We start from the raw sequence: 18635 nt of genomic DNA, 5'->3' as shown, positions 1-18635 counted from the left end.
GTGCTATTTTTATTCCCTTCTGATTCTTAATATTTGATAGTTCAAAAGTTAAATGGTATGTAAATAGTGTGTATTATTTATCTATTAGAATATTGTTCGTTTGTTTGTTTGTTTGTTTGTTTTTAACTTGATTTTCTTTTCTAGGGTTTCGTAGAAGATGATATCTATGTTTGTGAATCACGATATAATGGGAAAACCAAACTGTTCAAGAAATTCAAGGTGAGTGTCATTCCAACCTGTAAATATGCTTTTGTTGTGTTGTGTGTCTTGATACCTAGAAATACCTAAAAAACTTGAATACACATCGTTTAAGTAAACAATAATCTACATTAAAGCATGTTAAACAAGATTAAATAGACAAAAGAAGTTCGGAGTTTATGTTGGTCCTTTTTTGCAATTTGCATTTCTTGCTTAGCAAGCACTAATATTTGTAGGTTACACACCAATCACAGTTGACTGTACTTTTCATGAATGGTAGATTCAGGAAGATAAAAAATGGCTAATTAAAATTGCTCGGCATGTTTTGATTTAACTTCATTTGACTAACTTAGACTTCACAAGCTACACCAAGTCATATTGTTCTTGAAAATCGAAGCAAGCCTTTAGAAATCAAACGTGTTTCTTCCATCTTTCTTGGAAATGTTGACAAAAAAAGAGAAGGAGAAGGCATGGAGAAAGAACAAATTGTTCTCACATCAACAGAAGGTTATGAATTACCGTTGGAGAAGGTAAGAATGTGTCTATCAATTATAGTTATGACGGAAAATGTTAAATTTAATAAATTCAATTAAATAATATCATTGACACTTGGTGTGTAGGTACACATTGAGTTCATTTCCTCATCACATACTTAGCTTACTTTTGCAGTCCTGACATTTGTCAACAATGTTCTCACGAGGAAAGATTTTTGTTCTTTTGTCATTCTTTGTTACAAGTGATGCAAAATAAAATCAATTTAATTATGTATTTGTTTATTGTTAAAAACATGTGTATGTAACGAAAGAAACGTTTGTCTAAGATGTTGTCACCACAGGAACAAATCTAATGCATTGTGTTTTTATACAACCAATCAGAAGCTTTTATTTAATGCGATAAGATCACGAGTTGTATAGATGTGTGGTGGCACTATCCACTTTTGTAATTTTTTTAAGATTCAGTGCAGTCTCATCTCATAGTTAGTTAGTTGCAAAGATAATTTCTCATGATTACTATTATAATGGCAAGATTTCCTTTTAGCATTTGGAAACCGAAGTTTCAAACTCTGAAGAAGGATTCGTGTACTTTGAAAAATATGTAACAAACAATGGTGATGTGAAGATAGGTATGTATGTTTGTCACGACAAGAATTTTATTATTGTTTTTAACAATCGAAATTCTGATGATTTGACTGTCATTGAATTGATGTGTGTTTATATTTTCCTAAAAGTTATTTTGGAGGCATTACTGTTGCATTCAAAAGTTTCCTAATTTTTAACTTATACCATTAAGCTTTGTGTATTTTTGTTTATTACTGTAATTTATGCACAACACCTAAACATGCTTTTACTGTGGTTGTGTGTTTTGAAAGCGACAGCTAGAACAGCGACAGCTAGAAAAAATGCTCTGGACAAAATGCAAATTTAGTCTCGTAGATTAGAGGTGTACGCCCTTACACTACGCCCTAAGAAAAAGCCAATAGTACAAAATTAAAAAAATATATATTGTAGCAGATTTTGTTTTTTTTCGTTGTGTGAATCGGAAAATCTTTTCTTTATAAAAAAATTTGTTAAGAAATATAATACTTCAAAAGAACTTATTTCAGAAATGGTGTATTATCATTCATCAACACCAAGGCCAGCTGAATTTCATATGAACAAGTTTTGCTTTTTTGTCTCTACTGATTGGTTTAATATGAGTTTTGTTTTAATTCCAGGTGATGGTGTTTATATCAAATCTGACGAAGGCTATCTTCTGATGATCAAGGTGGATCGAATTTTGAAAAACGCGAGGTAGATAGGTGTTTTGTTAATTTGTTGTTGTTGTTGTTGTTTATTGGTTGTTGTTTTTGTGTTTTGTTTTTTGTTGTTGTTGTTTATTTGTTTTTGTTTTTGTTGTTGTTTATTTTGTTTTTGTTTTTTGTTGTGTTTTTTTTCTTTTAAAGACATATGACAGCTTTGATTTTAAAGTAGTCATTTAAATCAGTTATCTGACAACAAACTGCTTTTAAATTTATTTTAAATGCAAGTCTGCTTAAGTGCTACTGCATTTACATTGTAACCACAAATTCTAAAAGGGTAAAAAGACGGCTTTACTGATCGCAGACTCATTTTTCTTTTCAATTTATTTAAAGTCGATTATTCACATATTTACAATAGTTTCCAAAAAAAAAGTAATTAAGAAAACTAATCTAAATCGACTCACTTGCATGACAGACTCGCTTCCATGACAGAGTAGCAAGTTAACACAATGCTATACGTATCTCTATAAAGAATAATGAACTTTCCAGAGGAGAGAAAAAGCTAGTATTTAAAAATTGAACCTTTAGACTTCAGTAAATTTCAGTAGATATTGCTCATAGTAGATTTGAAATTTGTTGGGAATAGAATATTGATTTCTTGAATAACCAGTATCCCAAACCGAACTCTTTGACCCCATTACTGTTCACCTAAAAGAAACAACGTTTTTTTATTTCAAAGTCTCCTCATGTTTTTGATTTTCTTGACAATTGATATACAAAGACTTTCTGGTGGCAAAAGAGAATTAAATTAGTCAATGACCATTCACACTATCAAGGTACTGTCCCATGTTGTAAGTTAAAACATCGATTTATTATGCACCGACGTGTTTGAAAATAAGTGAATCTGGTTGCTTAAATGCTTCGAGATGCTTTTTTATACCATGAATGTTGTTTTGCGTAATTAGTCTTTTTAAGGCAAAATCTACATCACATGTAGTAATCCATGATATAACTGATGTTGTGTTTGTTGTTAGTGGCACTGTGTATGTGCAAGGGAATCTTTATGTGACACCAGAAGACACCAAACATTATCCCACGCAATTTTTTTATAAACAAGAATGCTTTGAAAGTAACGTGGAAGAAGTTTGTTCAATGTCGAATGTGGTTGGTAAATGTGCCATCTTAAATTTGAGAGATTATCAATACAGTAAGTAAATGGGCATGATGTAACGTGTAAATGATATTTGTTCGTACTTTTCGTAATTAGGGCCAGAGAAGCTGTGAATTGAACTGATCGAATGTTAACATGGTACACTTTTTTGTATATAATCATTTATATCTACGAATTTAATATGTGTTTTTTTAAGGTCGACCTACAGAAATTTTGGAGAAAGATATATATTTATGTAGTGCCCATTATAATGAAGATGAATTAAAATTCAGAAGGAATGTTAAAGGTTTTAAGGTGAGAAATTATTTCATCCTGCATTGTCCTGTTTCATGGCTAATTTTAGAGTATGATCTGTGTTGTTGTGTCAGCCTCGTTTGCAAATAGAGGTTGTACATTATCAATTAACTAGTGGCTGTTTAAGTTTTTTTTTACTTAAAAAAAACAAAAATTTTTACACGTGAAGGAGGTCGACTGTTTTGAAGCCTATTGAAAAAAAAAAGAAAGATTGACCAGTATCCAAACAAATGGAGTTAACGTCTTGTAGTGGTTTGCATCATAATTTTTTAAACAAAATTAAAAGTTGTAATGACACTCGACCTAATTTGATTTTCTATTGAAAAGACAGAATAGTGTTTGACTGACTCATTGACTGATTTAATTCTCTTTTACCACCAGAAAATACTTTGTTTATCAATTGTCAAGAAAACCAAAAAAATGAGGAGACTTTAAAATATAGAAAACATTGTTTAACAAATGTGACGTAAAATAAACCATAAAATTTAATATAACTTAAGGCAGAAGTGATGAGACAAGTTGATGTAGTCACTCCATTTTGTTGTTTTTTAGAAATTCTACAGAAAGAGTCTGGTATGAAAGTTGTTTGTGCTACAATAGTTGTTTTACAGAGAGTTTGATGAGTTATAAAACCGAGAAAGTTTTCTATCATCAGTTCTGAAGATTATTCGTAGTAAAAAAATGATTGTCGCATTTCTGAACATCATCGTAATTTTTTGTTCCGCTTTATTTTTGGAATCTTTTCTTTCCTTTTAGCGACAAACTCTCCCCTCGCACATCCGAGATGATGAATACTGGTATTTTGATCAGCCAGTAAACCCGAAACGGGTGAGTTAATGATCTATCTTGCGTTCTGTAATGATAAGATCATTGCATTGAAATATCACTGTTATCTCTCCTTTGTTTACCTTAGCGACCGTCGTTATGGCTAACCTCTGGACCTGAACAAAAGGAAAGTGATACGTCCATCCAAAAAGAGGTACGTCTGGTTTTGCTTTGATTTATATATTTATTGCTGATAAAATATGTGTTTGAAGTTATGGAAGTTAATTCATTGTGTGCGCTTATCCCCATCACTCATATAATTACTCGATACTTCTAATCGCAAAAACTTGCCAAATCAACCTCTTTATGTGGCATGTGGCGTTGTGGTTATGGAGTTCGCTTGGTAATCACGAGGTCCGTGGTTCGTTTCACAGCGTGGGCATGTTTAGCAAGTGTCTTCATCACAGCTACGGGTCAACCCATGCCATGTGAGGGAGATTGGGTAGGCAATGCCGGTGTATACCTAATGTATATATTCAAAACACAGGGCCTACGTTGATAATAGTGTTTCCAACACTGAAGTGGTTATATCCTGTATAAATATTCGGAATAATAATAATAATCGACTTACAGAACCCAAAATATATATCTATATTATAATACCCGTATACGTCTGTCTATCTGTCTGTCTGTCTGTCTGTCTGTCTGTTTGTCTGTCTGTCACGCAAAATGGTAGCTTAGCTGCGCAATAGCGAGAAGCACGCAATGCGGTATAAAAAGGACGGGCGAACCCGTGGATTTTCCACGGGCTAACAACTAGTAATACCCGTATACGTCTGTCTGTCTGTCTGTCTGTCTGTCACGCAAAATGATAGCTTAGCTGCGCAATAGCGAGAAGCACGCAATGCGGTATAAAAAGGACGGACGAACCCGTGGATTTTCCACGGGCTAACGATTAGTAATACCCGTATACGTCTGTCTGTCTGTCTGTCACGCAAAATGATAGCTTAGCTGCGCAATAGCGAGAAGCACGCAATGCGGTATAAAAAGGACGGACGAACCCGTGGATTTTCCACGGGCTAACGACTAGTAATACCCGTATACGTCTGTCTGTCTGTCTGTCACGCAAAATGATAGCTTAGCTGCGCAATAGCGAGAAGCACGCAATGCGGTATAAAAAGGACGGACGAACCCGTGGATTTTCCACGGGCTAACGACTAGTCATATATAATATATATAAAAATCATAGTAATAGCAAACAGTAGCTGATTACAACTAGCATAAAATAATAATGTTAACAGATGTCGTTAGACTTTAAAATCAATTTTTGTTTGTAAAGATATCCTTATTTTTTCTTTTCATATATCTAACTAGCCTGAAGTCAGCGAGGATGTTGGCTATGCTCTCATGAAGAAGGAATACGCAGCGCAGTTAATGAAGGAAAGTCCAGAACTTTCTGTGGATGAAATACAATCTAAAACCAACGAAAGGTGGGAAGGTTTGACTATTGATGAAAAGGAAGTCTACAAAAGCAGAGCAAAAGCGCAGGGCTTGGTAGAGTCTTTGTATGTGTTCGAATGTCAGTGGTCACACTGTGAATATCAATTTGAAGATATGCAGGATCTTATAATACACGTAATAGAAGGACCACACATATTTAAGTCAGGTATGTTGCTAAAGGGCGGTTTCTATTAACATAAAAAGTCTTGCCACTGTTACAACTTTATGGAAGCACGTGTTGTACATACAACAAAGCGACGCATAAGATGTTTCGCAACAAGTGTTGCACGAAAATAACTAACTATAATGGAAACCCACCTTTAGTTGTTTTATCTCTGGCCGGTGCATTTGGTTGGCAATATAAAATCCTACTGCACTGTTCCCTTCAAATGACCCACAATGACAAGTAATGCTACGTGTTGTTCTGGCAATTGAACCTTTGAGCTATTTTCTCTGTATTTTCTCTGCAAGTTAAATCATTAGCAAAGTTACTACAACTGTACAAGCTACTTTCTCCATCTTCACATGCTTTTCCACCAGTTCTTATTTTCTATTTGTAGCGTCTACTGGTATGTATAAATGTGAATGGAGAAGTTGTGACAGAAAGAAGCATGAAAAGCAGTAAGTGTGACATAAGCTTAGTATAAACCGCAATAAGTAAAAAGAGAGCCTGATCGAGTAGTTATCGTGTTTACTTCATAATCACGAGATCTGTGATTCAGTCCACAGTGCGAGCATGTTTAGAAACTGCCTTAACCTTAGCTATGGGTCAACCCATGCCATGTGAAACAAAAAGGGTAGGTCGATTGGATGTCGATTTATACCTAATGTATACATTCACGATGCAGAAGCCACGTTGAAAACAGTGTTCCATACACTGAAGTGTCTATGCTTTATAACATTTGCAAATAATAAACTCAATTATATCCTTTCCCTTACTTTTCATGTATTTTCTTCTTCAGACCGTTTGGTAATCATTCGAGGTTAGTGCGTCACATCAGAGAGATTCACTTCAAATGTAAACAAACAAAGATTTCAACAAGTGAGAAGAGCAAGTAAGTGAAATGTTGTTTAGCAAATATCAGAAGCCTATTCTTCTTTGTGTAAGAATTTAAAAATGAAAAAACAACACCACGTCTGCAAGGTTTATAGTTACCTTTATGCGTGTTCTTTTATTCACACGTGTCCATCAAGCTGAAAAAAGAAACCAAAATAAATAAGCTAAATAAATATACAAAAAACGTTTTTTAGGGTATACCCTATCACTTAAAATTATCGTTTTTTAAATACGTAGGCGAGTTCTTTTTCCTGTCCTCTAATTCACGAAGTCCTGCCTTCTTTACTAAATGTAAAGCAGTTGTGTTGAGCCTGCATTATCTAAGCATTTTTGAACAACTCTTTTTAAACTGAATTGCCCTACTCTAGCTCCTTCCGGTTCTTTTGTTGGTTTTATTTTCTTGATGTATTTTCAAATTTAAGTTTATCATTTTTTTATGGATACATGCGAATCTTTTTTTTTTTTTTTTTGCCAATTTGATTTTAAGTTCAGTTTTTTAGTTTTTGTTTACATGTCTTAATAACAGCATCGTGACGTTTTTATATTTTTTTTACTTAGGTTTTATTTTCCACGACATCAATCATGCGATGACGGTTTTAAAAATGGTAGTGAAGGCTCAGAACGGCCATCATCAAGAGCCTCCTCCACTGTGTCATCCCTCTCTCCTTCCAATCCTATGAAAAACCAACAACATCAAGCAATGCTTCAGCAAAAAGCCATCGGCATGTTTCAGAATACACCTACGTTGGCTGCACCGAACATTCCGAATGGTGGACCAATGCAAATACATGCTGGGATGTTTCCACCGTTTCGCATGAACGGGCAGCAACTCCCTCAGCACGGTTGGTACTGGCAAATAATTCTTTTGATTTCTTCATGTTAAAAAGCCGAAATTAAATTATTATTATTTATATTTTATAAAAAATAATAATTTAAAATTCTGCTGGATATAAGTAATACAACACTGCTGTGACGTCACTGTTCAACATTAAATTTGTGGAATATCAGCAAATTTATGTCGAGCATTTTTATATTTTAAATGGTCAATCAGAACTATATAATTTCCTAAGAAATTGAAAGACAGATCTGTTCTGTCAAAGATTTTTTCTGTATCACTTGTTTTTTATTCATACCATATAGAGGAGTTTTTCTTCTGTTTTCTCATCAGTAGTGCAGCAGCAAATGTACCAACAACAGCTGATGCTACAAGCTAGAGGTCAAATGCTGGCTGCTTCTTCACCTGTACGTACACCTGGTATGACTCCACCCATCCAACAGCCACCTCAACCACCTGTACCTCAACCAGGTAGGTAGAAACAGGCTTATATAGAGTAACTACACCTCCTGTAATCTAAATTTTAAACGTAAATATTAATACCAAAGTAGTTAATTTTTATTGTTACGTACAGAATATATATGTTAGGAAGACTTTTCGCGTTTTCTAAAATTTGAACTAAAAGTCTCATATAACGTGTAACATTCTTCTTTGTGTAGGAACGCCACAAAGTTTGTCGGTGGAACAACAACAAATGTTGCTGACGCAAGTGCAACGTCAGCAACAACAAATCCAGTCTCTACAACAGCAAGTTCAACAACTTGTTCAGCAACAACAAGAGAAGCCACAAGAAGAGGAGGAACCTGTGTTTGTTGCACCGCCGCCCACTACGATGAAACTTCGTCATTCTGAAGCCTATCTCAGGTAGGAGCACTGATAAGGATTTCTTTAGTATAGCGGAAGACCGATAAAAATTTGGATTGTTTACTTCAACCTTCCAAACTTTTTATTGCCTTAGAATGCTGGGGTTAACACGCACCCTTTCTTGCGACTTTGAATCCTTTTCGTGCTAGATATAGCCAATTTTATTAAAATGCAATCTCGAATAAATTCTATTTTTAATGTTTTGTACTGACGAAAGTGATGTGGGGTATTTGGTGAGTGACGGAATATTTGACGCGGGTGACGGAATATTAGGCATCAACGGAGCATTTAACGAGTGACGGATTAATAAACGAATTTTAAAATTATGACATTTAGCCTTTTCTTGATTTAAACACTAAGAATTAAGCTGTACTTCATGTTTATGTTTAAGTTTTGTTTGTTTGTTTGTTTGTTTGTTTGTTATTTTTCGTCAAACTTATTATATTTTTCAATCAGGTACATTGAAGGTCTACGAGATAATAAAACAGCTTTAAGTCATTGGAGTGAACAGTCTTCGACACCGCACCCGAAACCAAACAACCCCTTACCAACGCACTGGTTGAACAAAGACCACGGTTACGATTCCGCTGTAGATGCGTTGTGGGCGTTACGAGATCACATGTTACGAGATGCGGTAACCTTATCGAAATATGTGTGAATATGTCGTTACCTTGTCGAAACGGGTATGAAGCGACACTCTTAATTTATTTGTTTGTGTTACGAACGTTTTTTTAGTTTTATTTTGTAAAATTTAATCTGAAGTCATTTTCGCGCGCTTTGGATGGTGTGAAAGATGTAGCTTTTGACTCGCTTTTAAAGGAAGTTTATTTTTTGTTTTCACTGTCTCAATTGAACAATCCGGAATTATAAGTTGAAATACGAGCTCTGTTTCAATAAAGGTATCTCTTTAATCTCTTTAATAATAGCCGTATTTTGTCTGTGTGTCCGCTTTATCTATATTATAACACCCTTTACGTCTGTCTGTCATGCCAAATGGTAATCGCAGTAGTGAGGCACACGAAATACGGTAAATAAAGGCCGAACCCGTGGATTTATTAACGAGACAGCAACTCAGTTTTCGGAAATTCTTATTTGCCAGTTAGCATAACCCTAACCAGACATCTTTAGAGTCAAAAATTGTTTGGTGACTTTGTTTGGTATCCTCTTCTTAACAACATAACGTGTAATTACTTAGTTAATCGTAGGGTTTATTTATTATATATCATTCATTGTTTATTTAGAAAAGATTTTATGCTTGAAAGAAAAAGATGTAAATTACACTCAGTTTAGTCCTTAGTCGTTTACCCCGTTCCCGTCGAATCGTGTCAAAGTTCAGTTGGCACTGATAAAAGCAGATCCAAAATCTACCCTATCCGGCCGCAACCGCTGCCGCGTTTTTTAACAACCCCTTTTTACAACGCTGCATGGTTATAATATTTATTGGCTTTTAATATTTATCTTCATGTTAAATTTTGGACTATTACTCGACACTTACCCTAATAATCTTTATGAAGTCCTTATAGTCGGGAAAATATAGAATTTAAACTTACAACACAACTTTATTTCAAGGGAGAATCGCTCAATTTTAGACACGTGAATAATCCGATTTCCCGATTGTTTTCGGATTTTTGGGCATGTTTTTATATGCGAATTATGTAAAAACTTGGAAATATGTTAAACACTATCTTTTTGGTTGTCAGATACAGCGGACACAAACCAGCTCGATTTGTAGACAGATTTGTAGATTTTTAAGCACGCGACCAGTACCTAAGCTAGTGTTTTGGAATAATGCCGGCTATAAGGTGTATATTCGGCTCCGATAAATATAAGAGAAATTGTAGCTATCGTAAAATCTAATATAGTTCTTTTCCCAGTATTAATTTTTGTGATACTCATAATATTTTTGACGCTGGTTGCATATATGGCTGCATATATGGCTGCATAACTGGGAAAGATTCTATGCAGTGTTTCACTAATTCCTTTACCAGATTTCTCAATTTATCAATTTTTTTTAATAAAAATTCTGTCTTTCTCTTTTACTTGATACACATAATCTTAAACTCGTTTATATTTTGAAGGCTGCTCATTTTTGCTGTGTAAGTAATGAAGTAACTTTATGCTCAAATTATGGATCTATATCATAATGCCCGTATACGTCTGTCTGTCTGTCTGTCACGGAAAATGGTAGCTTAGCTGCGACGGGCGAACCCGTGGATTTTCCACGGGCTAACGACTAGTTAGTAAATTTATAAATCATTAATTTACTGGTTCAGATTTTTGTTTGAAATTAGGTAAGACGAAATCAGCGTTTCATTCTACGGCTTTGGAAAGAGAAATTGATAAATACGGTTATATTTTACATCAAGTTTTTATTATCGTATATAAAACTAAAATATATAATAAGTAATTGAGAAGTATAAATGTGGTCCACAAATCTTGTTCGTATGGTAACGCAACGAAGACACCCTTATAATTAAATTTTTCTTCAATAACTTTATAAAAGCACCATGGAGCTTTGTGACGCAGGCTGACTCATTATTTATACATATCGACGTCGACAATAACGATGACGACGATTACCACGGCGACGGCTACGGAGACGATGGCAACGACGATAACGATGATGGCCACGACGACGATTGTAGCGACGACGATAATGACAACGACAATGACAGCAACATCACGACGACGACGATGGCAGCGACGACGACGACGGGGAAAAATTATAAACTATTATTTTAGTCAGCTTGACATTATAACGCTCACTTATGAATTTCAAAAGCACACGCCTTCGAAATTTCATATCGGCTTTAGAAGACATATACAGGATCGAATAACTGCGGTGGTAGTCGATTGGGATTGGGCAAATTTAAAGGTCTTGTCTTGAAAAAAAAATAACAATAATCCATTATCCTACTAAATTAAATTTTCTTAAAAAAATCAAACTAAAAAAATATCAAATTGTAAAATAAGAGTGTCGACATGCGATCAACCATTGTTGCATTGAACTAATGCAGCATTTGGTGTTCCCATCCTCATCATAAATTTGTCACATCGCGGACTACAGCAATAACTTCCTCCTGAAAAATAATATAAACATTATTTTTTTATAATGAAACGATGTACTTTGCATGTATCTGTAAACAGGAAAATGGTCCCCAATTATTTCTATGCTAAAAAATAAACAATTTAAAGTTTTATCAATTTTTGCGAATCTCAACATGCAAAGGATATCTGATGATGGTTGAAATGATAAAGATATAATTCGATGGCATATATTACTGGCATATATAGAGAACTTCTAAAATTTACAAGATAGAAAAAGCAGGTCCACGTAGGGTAAAATGCCCATTAATAGGACGTATACCTTTTCTTAAAACCCAAGATTCAAAAGGCACTAAAATTAAACCCTTCTTTCTATTTTCAGAAGGAAGATTCTTTTCTGAACGATTTCTAATTACAGTGGTCTACGAGAAAGCGGACATGAACATGCTGTTCTCAACACAGAATCAAAACATTGCAGTGAAATGTAATCACTTTTGAGTTTCTTTAGAACTTTTACATTTGTTATTAACATTAATAGTAATTTTTTAATCCATTTTGCTCATACTTACTTTTGTGAAACATTTCTTTTTTTATATAATCTTCAAGTTCATCGACTAGATCTCTTTTTTCTGGAAATAACTCCCTTTCCAAATAACTGCTGACTAAATGAGCGATATCTAAACATGGAAAACAGAAAATAATTTTTTTTTAAATTTCTCCATTTGCTTGCCATAGTTAGATTGTATGCATCGTTACGTTGTGTCTTTTAATATAGTTGTTAACCAGAGTTTTGAGATCAAGACATTTATATGACAAATTCTTATCGAAAGTCTTTAAAATTTGTTTAAGCAAAACAACATATATTTATTAATGTCACGTTGAGGAGTTGTACCCTTGGATAAAATTCAATTCAATTTGAAATACTTTAATTAAAGAGACGGCGTTGGTCACTTGAAAAAAATTTGTTGTTTACTCTTGTTTGTTGTTGTTTTCATTTTGATTGCCTGGTTGGTTTTTCTCTGGTTTTTCTCTGGTTTTTCCCTGGTTTTTCTGTGGTTTTTCTGTGGTTTTTCTGTGGTTTTCCTCTGGTTCTTCGTTGTGAGTGTTCTGAGAGAAAGAGTTTATGTACAAAATTTTCTCACCTCTTTTTGATTTCAACAAACATGATGACGCTAGAGAGTTTATACCAAGACTATGTAACATTCTTTTTGATGCAGATAATTCGCAGAATGTTTTTTTCTCCACTAAAAAATTAAGTAATAATTAAAATGCAATCAAAGTCCCATTCTGCTCAAATCCTGAACTACAAACACGTATGCATCTAATTTATGCGAATGACCCGTGAATGAATGAATGAATGAATGAATGAAATAATAAAAAGGTAAAGAAATAACAGAATGTTAGACCTACCATTATTATTTGAAAGCTTTACTGCTTCGATCACTATTAGACCCACTAAAAACAAAATACAAGAAAATCAGAGGTACAAAAGGATTTAGGTTACGCAAGAGTTTGACTTCCCCTTCACAGATTTCGCTTGCTTGCTAAAACGGAGGATTTCTGTGGCAAATAACTATTGGTGAGCTGGTCTAACTTGTATTGTCAAAATTTAAAGGTGGAAATACGTGTAGCGGAATCATTTTAATACGTCAGCAGTATTTGAATTTGTTTTGAATTTATCTTTGCAAATATATGCTGAAATAACGGAAATAAAACATATTGCGCATGCGTATAATAGAACATGAGATACCGTATGCTCCCCAATAAAGACCCGAGCTTATTTAAACGCTAACTTCTTATAAACGCCTTCTCTAAAAGTAAAAAAATGATATAAACGCCCCCTCTAAAAGTAAAAATATGATATAAACGCCCTCTTTTTCAAACCTCCCTAGTGTGATAAAAGAGGACTTTGTTAGAAATCTCCTTTAAGCCAACTGATTCGGACGTTGACGATGCCATATTGAAGAGAATTTAATTGACTTTGATGAAGAAGAAGTTGACTTTTGTAAATAAGCGCCCTTGCTTATTAACGCCCTTCTCTAATATACGCTCCCCTAAAGGCTTATGCTTATTCTAATAATTAACTGGGTTTCGCGTTATCGATTTTTAAAATTAGAAAAGTGTCATTTTCGAAAAAAATATTGATTTTACCAATTACATGTTTAATTTCGCACAAACAAGAAAGAGTAATCTATAATGAAAAAAAATAAGATATAATGAATACACTTTTCTTTATTGGGTGTTATTAGCACTTGTTATTTAAATTTATAATTTTATGAATTTATGTTTTCGTGAATTTATATTAGATATAAAAATATAATTTTTCGAGGTCATAAAACAGACGAGATTTTCTTTTTAAAAGTCCTGTAAAAATATCATTCTTTTGCACAAAAACATTTAGTCATTCTTTGCGGACAAAATGTCACCAACATAAACACATTGTGCCAACTAACGTTTGTAATAATTCATAAAAAATAATTTGTTTTTTTAAAGCATATTGAAATAAAAATGGATAATTAACAATTTCAATTATAAATATAAACTTGAACGGTTTATTTTGATGCAGTGTTTAAGACAAAAATCAGCGAAAAAACTTAACTAGGGTGCAATGAGTAAAGAAAATGTTGAATACAGGTCACCGTGCCAAAGTTGGTCACTTTTTGACGCCTTTTTTATTGTCGACATTTTTTACCGACTTGTTTTGCCGATAAGGACAAGGATGCGAACGAAAGAGATGCGTTACGTTTCAAAGTTGTTTTTACAAAATTACAACTCTTTTTTTCTATAATTAACTGATTTTGAGATAATAGGTGCTTTCAACTGAGAAAATTGAAAAAGTAGATTGATAGATCTGTGGGGATCTTGCTAAAAAATTTTAAGGGTATTAAAACTGGGCTCTAACCCCATATATCTTTCATACACGGACAAAAGGGATGGAATGGTCACTACTCTGCAGCCGGGAAGCTGTTATGTTGCGCACACGTGGTTCGGATAGAGAGCGTGTGAAATTCGCCAGTTGTTTTCGACAAAAGTCGCCAAATCCCTTCAATATTAGCCGTATTTTCTCTGTGTTTCCGCGAAATCCACGTCCCGTAACGGAAACACGAAATTTTTAAAATGCGCACCAATACCAAATGCGGTATATTTTTGTCCACTTTGTTGCAACAGGTTAATTTAAATGACATTTTTCCACGGACTAACGACTAGTCTCTTTTATAATACCCTATCTGTCTGTCACGCAAAATGGTAACCGCAGTAGCAAGATACACGAAATGCGGTAAATGAAGGACAGGTAAACCCGTGGATTTATCCAACGGGCCACCGACTAGTTCAGGAATAATGGTCGTGGTTAGGTCAACAACATTACCACAAAAACAAAAATTAGAGTGTAGAGATCAAGTCATAAGCCCGTACTGTGAACAGTGAGTAATGAATGTTGATAAGCTCAAAAGACGCGATTCTAATATAGAAACAACCACCGTGATCACTTGTGGCGGCGAAATTCAAAATTTAACCGTCTTGTTTCATTGTATTCTGTGAATAATTGTTGTTTGACTCCAGGAAGTATATTTCTTTTAAAAAAACGTATTTTTATATACATTTGATGATTCTAGATTCAAAAGAAAAATGTATTTACATTATAAAATATAGTCGGGGAGAAAGTGAGTCATTTGTTAATTAATTAATTTGTTTATTGATTTTCCTTAGAGAATTTCTGCGCACGAAAAATTATAGAAATAGAAAAAAAACTGTAAAATAAGAAATAAATGACCCATGTATATAATTAGTAATAGAAACACAGTCTATAACAGACGGCTGGAAAATCTTTCTAAATTCTATTTCCTCTGTTTTATTTATGTGAAATTGGGAGTTTTCGTTTTTTATTCCCACTTTCGGTGTTTTTCTTTCTTTCTTCATGATTTATTAATTTATTTTGAATACAACTTTTCGCCTTTTTCTTCTTATCCATGAAGGCGAGTAACGCACATGGCGCCCCACTTAAAAGCGTAAAATAAATATTGACATGGCGTCTCATAGCTGCAAGAGATCTTTCTTATTACCGCCGAAAAGTCTTGTTTTTTGTTTGGAAAAGTGAGACTAATCAGAAACAAGTGGTTAAATCCACGGGTTCTTCTGTCTTTTACTTACCGTATTTCGTGTGTCTCGCTACCATAGTACCATTTTGCGCAGAGACAGACAAAATAAAGTCGTTATTATTTAGACTAGTCGTTAGCCCATGGAAAAATCCACGGGTTCGCCCGTCCTTTAAATTTACCCGTGGCAACAAAGTAGATAAAAATATATCGCATTTGATATTCGTGTTTCCGTAGCACGGTTTACTTACTCAGTGGGGGTCCGCGCAGGGACAGACAAAATACGGCTATTATTATAGAGACTAGTTAGTCTCCCGCGAATAAACCCACGGGTTCACTCGTCCTTCATATACCGCATTTCGTGTATACGTAGCTTGACATTTCTCTTGCGGACAGACAGACAGAATACGGCTATTATTATTCGAAATCTTTCCATTTTCTTTCACAGGTTTTCTTTGCTCCAGCTGATGTTTTACACAGGGACAAAGTAATCTGAGAAGAGAATTCATTGCAGGATTCCTTGAGTATTTTTTTGAAGCTTTTAACCCTGATTGCGCATTACTTAAATAAGTTTGCAAAACATCCTTCACAGATCAAGTTTTCTTTTGTATTTTTTCAGTGTTCTAATGTGTATGTTACGTTGACCAAAAAAATTTCCCCTCAAAATAATAAAAGGGTGTTTTCCTTATAAAATGTCGACATTTCGACATTTATTTTATCATTTACTCTTTCACTTAAATCATTCCGATAACTCTAAAAACTAACTGAAACTTTTAACATTTTTAAATGATTTTTACGATCTTTTGAACATTTCCGTAATACTTATAGAAATTACTTGTCAGATACGTGGTGTATTCTGCTCATAGTTAAGAGATCCAAAGGTTGCCATGTTCGAATAAATTCAGTTTGTAAACACTCGAATGCCGCTTTCCTTGCAGTATGGAATTTCCGAGAATATTTTAAACGGCACGCAGATATTATAAACTTCATTTGGCACACAGGACATATCCATATTTTTATCAAATATAACTTACCTAGTAGAATCCATAAAGTGTGAAGAAAACTTTTGTGAACCATCACTTTCCCTTGGCTGTTTCTCCTGATAATCGATTCCTTGCCAATGTAGGATGAACTCCACAATATCACTAAACTTTTATCTTAGTGTTGAATATTCCGTTTTATATTCTCCGCTAATCAATCTTTTAAACTTATCCTTTAGAGTTCGGAAAGTGAATATTTTTTCTTCTTTTTTTTAAGACTTTAACGTTTTTATTTATTAATTTTTAGAAATTCCTTCTCTGAAGTGATCGAATCAATAAAATGCAATTTTTGTGTTTATATATTTTATATATTTTATATATATATGTGTGTATATTTGTTATTAGCTTCTTATATTTGCGTTTTGAAAAGTTTCGTATTGTTTAAAAAGATCCTTCCGTCGACTTTGTTTTTTGTAGAGAGTTCTGTGCTTTATCCAAACTTCCTGAAAAAGTTTTTAAGGGTGGTTATATTTTATTCATGTCTTTTTCCTCACATTTTTCATTTTTTTATTACTCATTTTTTCTTCTTTTTATTGTAAACTCTGGCGAGTAAACTATAATGATGTATGTATTAAAAAAAATACTTGGTCAGATTAAACCAGTAAAATTCATTAAATTCATAATAAAAGATTAACGCGCAAAATGTTAATTTCAAATGGTTCTTCACCGTAGATTGTTTTTTGAATTTAGTATAAATTAGAGACCTGTTTCCCTAACAACATGATAATGGACATCAACAATTGGATAAAAAATTGTCTCGTTTATTAAATTTCTTTCTCCTACGGGATTTCATTAAACGATTTTTTTTACCTAGAGTCGTACTTAGCGTTTTAGATAAATAATATTACAGGTGTGATCGTGGATAAGTGTAACAAACTCCTTTTTCAGAAGAATTTTTTCTACTCGTTTAGCCACATGTTTTATCTTGCACCTTAACACCTTTATAACCACAGGGTAACTTACGACAATAGAGAAGGGTAGACTGAACGTCAATCAAAGGTTAAGGAGTGTATACGTTAAATCCTTTGATGTTTAAATATTTCATTATTTTTCAATAGAAGGCGTTAACAGATCTCTTCTCTACACGCTTAACAGGCTGTAAATGTCTAGATGATTGTGAATTTATGGATGATATTTAAAAATTAAGGGCGGGGGGAATGTGAACTTCAAATTGATGTCTACACTTTTTTAATTTGTCAGTTATCCCATAAAATATTTAAAACAATATAATTATAGTCCCTTTGAATAAAATTTAGTTACTTTGTGCCAACTAATTTTTTTTTCCATCGTCCACAAACATTTGTTGTTGTTGATGTTGTTGTTGTTGTTGTTGTTGTTGTGTTAAAAAATAAACAAATGTTGACAACAATGTTAAATTAGTAAAAATAGTTTTTCATGTCATTCAAATAAACAATCTCCCGTGTATACAACTGTTTAATTTTCCGAAGATAATAAGCGTCCTTTTCATAATACTGGCTTTTCCATTTTGACGATAAAATCATAGAAGACCAGGATGTGGTAAAAAAAATTTTTAATAGCTTCGTATAAGCGACATCGTATTGAAATATATATTCTTGTTATTTTAAAAAAAGAAATATAAAACTTTACTCAACATTTTAAATTATTTTATATTATTTTTTTTCTATATTTTGAATCGTTGTTGGAATGCGTTCCGTACGTCTGTCTATCTGTTTGTTATTCAAAATGGTAGCTTCAAGTAGCGACGGGTGAATTTCCGTGGATTTCATTCGCTAAAGACAAATACTGTTTCAAGTGTTGAAAAAGACAAAAATCCTTTCTTTATTATAAAAGTGGTGAAAAGTACAGGTTTTACTTTTTTAGACAACGTTAGTGTGGCCATTTCTGTTTTTGAACCCTTTTGTCGACTTACTACGGTCTACAGGGAAAGAATATTAACAACTGTCCTGTTACATTTGTTGAACGACGACAGAGTTGACAATAAAATGTAAAGTGACCTAACAACAGGAATTGACACAAAATGTACGGCAAATAAAAACAAGGAACTTAACACAT

The 18635-nt window shown here is 33.6% G+C and overlaps 2 protein-coding genes across 3 annotated transcripts in view; one reads left to right on the top strand and one right to left on the bottom strand.

The window, feature by feature from the left end:
• LOC130626206 (protein polybromo-1-like) overlaps window positions 1-9702 on the top strand; it is a 33035-nt gene extending 23333 nt beyond the window's left edge. For both annotated transcript variants that reach the window (XM_057441314.1, XM_057441313.1), the window contains 16 exons: window positions 145-219; window positions 552-728; window positions 1237-1321; window positions 1913-1988; window positions 2971-3143; window positions 3304-3401; window positions 3954-3974; window positions 4158-4229; window positions 4315-4380; window positions 5541-5832; window positions 6227-6287; window positions 6629-6721; window positions 7282-7565; window positions 7892-8029; window positions 8218-8422; window positions 8879-9702. In XM_057441314.1, coding sequence (XP_057297297.1) covers window positions 145-219; window positions 552-728; window positions 1237-1321; window positions 1913-1988; window positions 2971-3143; window positions 3304-3401; window positions 3954-3974; window positions 4158-4229; window positions 4315-4380; window positions 5541-5832; window positions 6227-6287; window positions 6629-6721; window positions 7282-7565; window positions 7892-8029; window positions 8218-8422; window positions 8879-9080 — 2118 coding nt within the window. In that variant the 3' untranslated portion in view covers window positions 9081-9702. The remainder of the gene's footprint in view (window positions 1-144; window positions 220-551; window positions 729-1236; window positions 1322-1912; window positions 1989-2970; window positions 3144-3303; window positions 3402-3953; window positions 3975-4157; window positions 4230-4314; window positions 4381-5540; window positions 5833-6226; window positions 6288-6628; window positions 6722-7281; window positions 7566-7891; window positions 8030-8217; window positions 8423-8878) is intronic.
• Window positions 9703-10771: 1069 nt separating this feature from the next.
• Window positions 10772-17199, bottom strand: LOC130625857 (uncharacterized). The gene is made up of 5 exons (XM_057440971.1): window positions 16596-17199; window positions 12878-12922; window positions 12610-12711; window positions 12037-12144; window positions 10772-11502 (listed from the first exon to the last, which is right to left on the bottom strand). The coding sequence occupies exons 1-5, from the start codon at window positions 16636-16638 to the stop codon at window positions 11411-11413; spliced, it is 390 nt and encodes a 129-aa protein (XP_057296954.1). The 5' UTR covers window positions 16639-17199; the 3' UTR covers window positions 10772-11410.
• Between the last annotated feature and the right edge of the window lie 1436 nt (window positions 17200-18635).

The sequence above is a fragment of the Hydractinia symbiolongicarpus genome, chromosome 14 (assembly GCF_029227915.1).
Source record: "Hydractinia symbiolongicarpus strain clone_291-10 chromosome 14, HSymV2.1, whole genome shotgun sequence".
Classification (NCBI taxonomy): domain Eukaryota; kingdom Metazoa; phylum Cnidaria; class Hydrozoa; order Anthoathecata; family Hydractiniidae; genus Hydractinia; species Hydractinia symbiolongicarpus.
The sequence above is the reverse complement of the archived record's forward strand: the minus strand, read 5'-3'. Positions and strand labels throughout refer to the sequence as shown.

Coding starts and splice junctions, on each gene's coding strand:
- LOC130625857 (XM_057440971.1), bottom strand. CDS start 16,638: ATGGTTCACAAAAGTTTTCTTCACACTTTATGGATTCTACTAG. Junction 12,923..16,595: donor CACTTTATGGATTCTACTAG/GTAAGTTATATT, acceptor TTTTGTTTTTAG/TGGGTCTAATAGTGATCGAA. Junction 12,145..12,609: donor TTTGTTGAAATCAAAAAGAG/GTGAGAAAATTT, acceptor TTCCATGTTTAG/ATATCGCTCATTTAGTCAGC.